The sequence below is a fragment of the Microcebus murinus genome, chromosome 12 (genome assembly GCF_040939455.1).
Source record: "Microcebus murinus isolate Inina chromosome 12, M.murinus_Inina_mat1.0, whole genome shotgun sequence".
Taxonomy (NCBI): Eukaryota; Metazoa; Chordata; class Mammalia; order Primates; family Cheirogaleidae; genus Microcebus; species Microcebus murinus.
This window is the reverse complement of record NC_134115.1, coordinates 2,889,071-2,897,888: the sequence shown is the minus strand read 5'-3', so window position 1 is coordinate 2,897,888 and position 8,818 is coordinate 2,889,071. Positions and strand designations below refer to the sequence as shown.

At 36.0% G+C, this 8,818-nt stretch overlaps 1 protein-coding gene across 5 annotated transcripts in view; it reads right to left on the bottom strand.

Moving 5' to 3' along the window:
• Positions 1–8,818, bottom strand: part of AUH (AU RNA binding methylglutaconyl-CoA hydratase) — a 167,510-nt gene that overhangs the window by 139,536 nt on the left and 19,156 nt on the right. For 3 of the 5 annotated variants that reach the window (XM_012773832.2, XM_012773831.2, XM_076008456.1), the window contains exons 2-3: positions 6,993–7,060; positions 6,805–6,892 (exon numbers count right to left, since the gene is read on the bottom strand). The exons of the other annotated variants lie outside the window; for them this stretch is intronic. In XM_012773832.2, the coding sequence (XP_012629286.1) occupies positions 6,805–6,892; positions 6,993–7,060 (156 nt within the window). The remainder of the gene's footprint in view (positions 1–6,804; positions 6,893–6,992; positions 7,061–8,818) is intronic. 5 annotated transcript variants of the gene reach the window in all.

Here is an 8,818-nt window from a genome sequence, read left to right as displayed (position 1 = left end):
AAGTATACAACTCAGGAACAGACAAATAGAAGAGAAATACAGGGCAAGGTATAGAGGGACGGGGTGCAGAGCTTCCATCCTAAAGCTATCTAGGGGGCCTGCCTTGGGTCATTTCATTACCAAACATTAAGGTACTCTTATCACTCAGGAAATTCCCAGAGCTTAAGGAGCTCTGTGCCAAGAACCAGGGCAGAGACTCAAATACACTTTCTATTATACCGCAATACCTCAATCCATATCTCACAATACGTACAAAAATTAACTCAAGGCCGGGCGCGGTGGCTCACGCCTGTAATCCTAGCTCTCTGGGAGGCCGAGGCGGGCGGATTGCTCGAGGTCAGGAGTTCGAAACCAGCCTGAGCAAGAGCGAGACCCCGTCTCTACTATAAAATAGAAAGAAATTAATCAGCCAACTAATATATATACAAAAAAAATTAGCCGGGCATGGTGGCGCATGCCTGTAGTCCCAGCTACTCGGGAGGCTGAGGCAGGAGGATTGCTTGAGCCAGGAGTTTGAGGTTGCTATGAGCTAGGCTGACGCCATGACACTCACTCTAGCCTGGGCAACAAAGCGAGACTCTGTCTCAAAAAAAAAAAAAAAAAAAAAAAAAAAATTAACTCAGAATGAATAATAGGCCTAAATGTAAAACATAAAAACTACAAAAGTACTAAAATAAAGCATAAGAGAAAATCTTTGTGACTTTGGGATAAAATTTCTTAATTCACAAAAAAGTATTCATCATAAAAGAAAAAAATTAACAAATCAACTCTTTGAATGAAAAATTTGTTCTTCAAAACAAATTATAAAGAAAAAAAAAGGGCAAGCCATTAAGTGGGATAAAACTCAGAAAACATACCAGATAAAAGACTAGTATCAAGAATATAGAAAGAACTCTTACAACTCAGTAAGAAAACATTCTAATAAAAACATGGGGAAAAATCTGAACAAACACTTCACAAAAAAAATACCAGAAAAAGATGTTCAAAGCCATTAATCGTTAGAGAAATACAAACTAAAATCACAATGACATATGACTACCTATCCATTAGGATGCCTAATTTTAAAAAACTGACATTATTAAGTATTGGTGAGATATGAAACATGTGAAACTTTCATAACATACACTGCTGGTGGGAATTCAAAATGGTACAGAAAACAGTAGATAGGATTTTTATTTTTGTGTTTTGTTTTTTTTTTAACCTTAAGCAATGAGGTCCCACTCTGTCGGCCAGGCTGCAGTGCAGTGGCGAGATCACAGCTCACCGTGATCTGGAACTCATCACCTCAAGAGATCCTCTCACCGCAGCCTCTTAAAATACTGGGATTACAGGAGTGAGCCACCATGCCTACCCAGTTTCTTATAAAACTAAACATACAGTTATGATAAAATCCAGTAATTACATTCTAAATAGTTACCTGAAAGAAATAAAATTATATGTTCACAAAAAGACCTGTATGTGAATGGTCACAGCAGCAATATGCATAAAAGCCAAAAAATAGAAAAATCCAAATGATTATCAACTGGTGAATAAACAATTTGTGATATATCCATGCAATGGACCACTCAGCATATAAAATGAATACTCAGCCATCAATGAAAATCACACACAGCAATACAAAAATAATATACAGCAATAAAATGAAACCACTAAAACATACAACATGGGTAAACTTCAAAGCAATATGCTACATGAAAGAGGCTAGACACAAAAGACCACCTACAGTATTAACCCATTTATAAGTAATTCTAGAAGAGGGAAAATTATAGTTGCAGCAGGGAGATTTATAGTTTAAGGCAGGGGTCCTCAAACTTTTTAAACAGGGGGCCAGTTCACTGTCTCTCAGACTGTTGGAGAGTGCGCACTGTGGGCCCAGGACAAGTTGGCTCCTAAGCAGGACAGGCAGCGTGGCAAAAACATCTGTTGGGCTGGATAAATGTCCTCGGCGGGTGGCATGTGGCCCGCAGGCCGTAGTTTGAGGATGCCTGCCTGGTTTAAGGGGTCAGGGTAAAGGAAGGAGATTGACCACACATGGACACAAGAAAGTTTTTTAAGTGATGAACATATCATGACTGTGATCATGGTTTAAACATCTGTCAAAACTCATCAATTACACATTTAAAACTGGCAAATTGTATTCCAAGTAAATAAACAAGTGATTTCAAAAAATGCAAAACAATGAAACAGAAGAATCCTATACTGCTGTGCTAAACTAATACAAATTTGTTGTATCTGTCCCTTCACTATTCAAACTCTCTAAGGGACTAATATTCAAATACATAAATGTAACAATTAAGATTCTGAAACAATGAGGACTAGATTACTTCATTAGTCAGAGGCGCTCACATATCCATGTCATGACATCTGTAGACATCTGAAAAATGCACACACCATTTCAATAACATACGGTGACAATTTTAGTGAGAAGTCTTTAGTCATAACACAATTTACTAGAATTCAAAAGCAGAAGCAAAACTATCTTTACTTTTTTAAAAAACCCACACAGGCATAATTCAGTGAAACACTCAATTTAGAGTTCTACATGCAGGCATCAATTACCAAGAACTGTTTATCACCTATTTTAGGAATGTCACAAGAAAAAAATCCTCAGTCTCAGTAATTTCTCAGAAAATTCCAAAATGTTATGGTAAAAACAAGGTATATGTGCTTTGTTACTTAGTATTAGAATAGTAAAAACACAAAAATAAATAGATGACTGTGATTACATGTTTACATCCAATGCCCAAACAAAAGGACTTTTTCATAATTTCATGATAGGCAATATATTAAAATTCTGACTATCTAAACATTTTGAAATAGCAGAATTATTTCAGTTTCCGTGTGTATATGTGTGTATGAGAGAGAGAGAGAGAGAGAGAGAGAGAGAGAGAGAGAGAGAGAGAGAGAGAGAGAGAGAGAGAGAAGGTAAACTTTAAAAATGAATAAAACAATTTCTAGAACATGCAAGGAGGCAGCACACATTCAGGTCAATCTCTTACATAATCTACATAGCCAATGCTTCATAAGAAGCTTTAACTAGGGCCAGGCATGGTGGCTCACGCCTGTAATCCTAGCACTCTGGGAGGCCAAGGCAGGTGGATCGTTTGAGCTCAGGAGTTCAAGACCAGCCTGAGCAAGACCCCATCTCTATTAAAAATAGAAAGAAATTAGCTGGACAACTAAAAATGTAGAGAAAAAATTAGCCAAGCATGGTGGTGCACGACTGTAGTCCCAGCTACTCAGGAGGCTGAGACAGGAGAATCTCTTCAGCCCAGGAGTTTGAGGTTGCTGTTTGAGCTAGGCTGATGCCACAGCATTCTAGCCCAGGCAACAGAACAAGACTCTGTCTCAAAGAAAAAAAAAGAAGCTTTAACTAAATGATATCGCTTAGATGTCTAAGAGAAGCACAGGTAAGTCATGAACCCAGAAGAGGTGTTCTAATCTACAAGAAAAAGTACACAACAGTGATTCCCAATCTAGATTTATGCCAGGATATGGCATGTAAAACAATACCTGTATGGGAAACATTATCTAGAGCCATAACAACTATGACGCATTTTTATCTGTATATAGATATTACTGTGGATAACAGAAACATTTATTTTAACACTACTGTTAATGAGATTTTGACATTACTTGCCTTCTGAATCAACATAAGGTCACTAAGATGTGTAAATGCATAAAATTTTAAGAACTTTAAAAGGAGACCTCATACTCCTAGATTTTAGATTAGAAACCACTGTACAGTTACAAAACGCCACTCTAAGAATCAAAAGAAGTAATTTCAGTTAAGCCACCACCTTTAACCAGGTCCTTCACCCTCACAGGGATTCTGTAAAATTAAAGGGTTTCAACTAGTCCACAAGGTCTCTTTTAGTCTAAAATTATTCCTCTCAAATGCTGTAACAATAATTCAGAGAGTCAGTTAACAGCAGGATTTTAGCTTCTAGAAAAGAAAAATATACTTTGTAATTTTTCAAAAATATTTATTTTGTATATATTTCCTTAATACGATTTGTTAATATAACTTTTCAGAAAGTTTGAAGCTAGAACAAAATATCAACCCTAATCCATGATCTTATTTGTAGACACAGTTTACACAGCTGTAGAAACATTGGGCATAACATTTTGTATATAACTCTCACTACTCTTGTAACGTGTTTTCCACACATCATCTGTAACACCTTATATGTATATTTATGTGTCATTGTAGGTATCACTTTAAATAGCTAATTAACATTCTATTGAGTACATTCATATATAGTCATATGTCTCTTAACGATGAAGACGCTTAGTTGTAAGAAAGCCGTAATTAGGTAATTTCATCATTGTGCGAACATCACAGAGTGTACTTACACGAACCTAGTCGGTATAGCCTACTACACACCTAGGCTACATGGTAAAGCCTATTGCCCCCAGCAGTACAGTAACAGTCAGAATACTATAGGCAACTGTAACATAATGAGAAGTATTTGTGTACCTAAAGCTATCTAAACACAGAAAAGGTACAGTAAAAATACGGTATTGTCAATGTTACGGGAGCACTGTCATATATGCAGTCTATCATTAACCAAAATGTTTTTATAAAGCACAAGGCTATGTGTGTGTATATATATATATATTGTTTTGTTTTGTTTTTTGGTTTTTTTTGAGACAGAGTCTCACTTTATTGCCTGGGCTAGAATGCCATGGCATCAGCCCAGCTCACAGCAACTTCAAACTCCTGGGCTCAAGCGATCTTTCTGCCCCAGCCTCCCAAGTAGCTGGGACTACAGGCATGTACCACCATGCCCAGCTAATTTTTTCTATATATTTTTAGTTGGCCAATTAATTTCTTTCTATTTTTAGTAGAGACGGGGTCTTGCTCTTGCTCAGACTGGTTTCAAACTCCTGACCTTGTGTGATCCCCACACCTCAGCCTCCCACAGTGCTAGGATTACAGGCGTGAGCCAACATGTCCAACCTATGTGTGTATTTTTATGTATTAGTATAATAAAATTTTAGAAAGATAAAAAATAAAAATTGCTTTATTTTTTATGTTTCATTCCTACTTCCATTGAAAAATTGCTATTTTTATTAGAAGCAGCACGGGGTAGAGGGAATATGGTGAGAACAAGACTTTTCTTTGTATACTTTTTCATATATTTTGAGCTAGTGCCTATTTTTTAAACTAAAATTTGATTAAATTTAAAATGTAAGTAGAATATATTACAGTTATTAATCCTAAATAATAAAGTGAGAAGTCAAAAATCACTTGGTCCAACCTTCAGTGCAATGTAGGAATGTCTTTAATCAGCCAGAGACACTACCAGTGACTAAGGAGGGTGGTCTGAGGCAATTCAGAGAAGCTGCTACCCCAACCGTTCCTGGAAAAAGCATTAATGAATGAAAGCATGGTTTAAAGGCTGTTTAACAGCAGCAAATACCTGCTGAGTCCTATTAAATGTTATGCTGTGAGAATACAAAAGAATAAGAGAAGTTCCTATGCTCAAGAAATCTGAGGCAAGACTACTTTGTAAGTCTTGAGTTTTTAGACATGAACAAGGTTATCACTAGAATACAGCCATATAGCAGAAGAGAAATCTTTGAGGGGGCGGAATGGAAGAGGGAAAAATGACGACTTTGGGGGAAATTAAGAGGGTGCTAAAAGAATAATCAATAAATGGATATACTGTGATTTTGAGGGTTTTGATTTTTAATATTACCACTTCAGAATACAAAGTAAACCTTTAATTATATAAAGGACTGCATTCTTTCATAATAATTGATAAATGTGGTCTGATTAAAATCAAGATGTTTATGCTAATATGGGCTACAGTAAGTTTAAATACTCTTTTAACTATGTAAAAAGATGTTATTTATCTGGAATTATTATTTCATATGTATGTATTAAAAGACAGACCTACTAGACTACCTATTTCAAATGTACATAAGGAAAACCTTTCAGAGAAAAGTGAAAGAATGGCTCCTTTATACACACTGATTTACTAAAATAAATTATTTGCCCCCACTTTTCTGTAATTAAAACATTTATTTTCTTGACAAAATACAGTAACAAATCTTAAGAGTTAAAAATATAAAAGATTACCCTGTGCAAAAGTTTAAAAGCACATAAAGCAAAGAAAATGGATTTGATTAACTTAGAAAAAAGTATTCAAGGCTAACTTATCATTCTGATAAACAGCATCTGGTACATTATTTAATATGTCCCCAAAAAGGCAACCTGCAACAGAGAGCTACACACCGTACTAAAGCATTAAAGCCTTTTTCAAAGCATATTACTAATGCAGAGATGCAGAACGAATGGGCACAAAATAGGTAAAAAAAAAAAAAAAAAAAATTCTGCCAGTAACTATAGTGTAATAATTATAAAACACATTGCAATAGAAAGACAATAATGCCAGAATGATCATTAACACTTAGTTTTAAAGTCTTATTCTGTCTTCACAACATCATTACTCCTCGAAGATTCATACACTTGGACCTTTCTTAAAAGCCGTAAAACGACCCTACATCATCCCAGTAAGCCACCCATAGTCCCATAGTCCCCTGAGGACCTCTCGGCCACCAGCCATGGTGTTAAAAACATACATATTTGTCTCAAGACTATGTTCACCTGGTCCTTAAAGTTACGGATGTAAGAATCCTAATTCCCTTGGTGTAAGTTTTTCGTATTAAGAAAAAAGAATTCAAAATATATATAAAACCCTTATAAGAACTATTAAGAAGCCAAGCACAGCAGTGCACACCTGTAATCCTAGCACTCTGGAAGTTTTAATTTCATAATAAAATTTATTCACATACCAGCACAGAATATCCCTGGGACTTCACTCCTGATTATTACGGTCCGCACTTTCTTATCAGATTTTAAAGCGTCCACAGCTTTTGATAGCTAAACAGAAATAGGAAGGGTAAGAGAAAAAATCATTTTCAGACTGATGTCAAGACTGTATCTCAATATTGGAAGTAAACAGTTTAATCTTTACACTCACCATCTTTATAAGATTTTTACTGAGTGAATTTTTGCCATAAGCTCTGTTTATTCCAAGAACCACAATTCCTAGTTGGAGGGAGGGTGGGAGCAGAGGAAAAAGCACAAGCACTTGCGTTAGTGAGATATTCAGAGAACAGACTTCACAACACACATCCAGCTAACTTGGAACTTAAATCTACCACCTTGTTGAGGTCACTGCAAGAACTATACCCTTATTCTCATGTTTAGCTTCCTTTTCAAGATAAGCACATTTTTAAAGAATATGGTATTTATAACATTTATAAAGCTAACCTAGTGCTTAATATTCATTGCTTTTCTTCAGCTTTTTTAGGGGAAAAGAACTCCATGACCTGATGTTCCCTTCAAGTTATCTCTTCTTAAGCACCACCAAGGTAATTTAAAACATTTTGGTAAATTTTACACCACTAAATCAGATAAACTAAAGGGAAGGCCACATACTTATTAGTGAAAATTATGAATTACAGAATACTATTTAAAAGTGGTTTCATTATCTTCAAGTAGATACAGAATAGCTAACAAAACTTGTCTTGTTTACCCGTCTTATATGTTCTGCTTTTTGCTAGTATTCCGGCTGTTAACATCTTGTTTACTCCTTTGTCATACTACATATTTTTCCATCCCAGACTTCTCTCCTGACTTCTATCCCAATCACTTACCCTGAGAGCACTTCCATTTAGAAGTCCAATAAATAATTCCAACTCAATCAATATAAAATAAAGTTCATTACCTCTCCCACAAAACCCAGTTCTCCCTCCTAACTGCCCCATTTTATCATAGACCATCATCTAAATCCAGCCTCCCATTCCAACTGCCAGTAAGATCAATTTTCTAAAAACAATTCTAACCACAGAATTCACCCCCTACTTAAAATCCTTTAATTATTTATTTCAAAATGTCTGAATTCAAAGACCTTAACTTGATATTCAAAGTTCTATACAGCTTATACTCATGATCTTGCCCCCTGAGTAAACACAAATTTTCATTGTGTCATATATTAGAAATGCCTTGGGAGTGGGTATGATTCTTATTTGTAATTGGGTTAAACTGAAGACAACAAAATGTACACATGCTTTCTCTGTGCAAGAAACTGTGCAAGCCCATTTTAAAAGAAGGCACAAAGATGGACTTCAGCTTACAAAAGAATAAATTTGCAAGAATTCCAAATGTTCTCAATATGGAGAAAAGCATGAAAGAGGACTGGTATCTGACAGGCTCCATGTGAAACAGCTAAATGACCTTGGGTGGGTCCCAAATACTAATGACAACAGCTACCACTAACTGAGACCTTTAGTATGCCTCGGACACTCACTGCCCCTGGTGGCTTATGTGTATTAGCTCATGTACTCGTTCAGAACAACCCAAGAAGTCCACATTATTTTTATCCTCAGTTAACAGATAAACTGAGATTTGGAGAAGTGAAGTAACTACCCTCAGCTGGTAAGTGGCAATCTAACTCCACACTTGAATAGAACTATGCTATACTGTTCAAGCTTCAGTTTCCTCAAGAAGAAAATCAAGGAGCAAAGACTAGATGTGCTCACTCATTCAAACATATTGTGTACACACCATGGTGCTCAGCCCTCAAGGAACTAGAGTCTAAGAAGGAAAGACAAACATTAATAATCATAAAAAGGTACAATTTAAAATGCTTTTTAAATGGTACTATAGTAACTTGTAACCAGAATTGATATGGTCTGTGGGCAAGGGAATTGGTTGGAGAAAGCTTACACAAGACAGTGTTATTTCACATGAGACTGTAAGGATGAGTAGGAGTTAAGGTGGAAATGGCAGGGGAGTTGAATT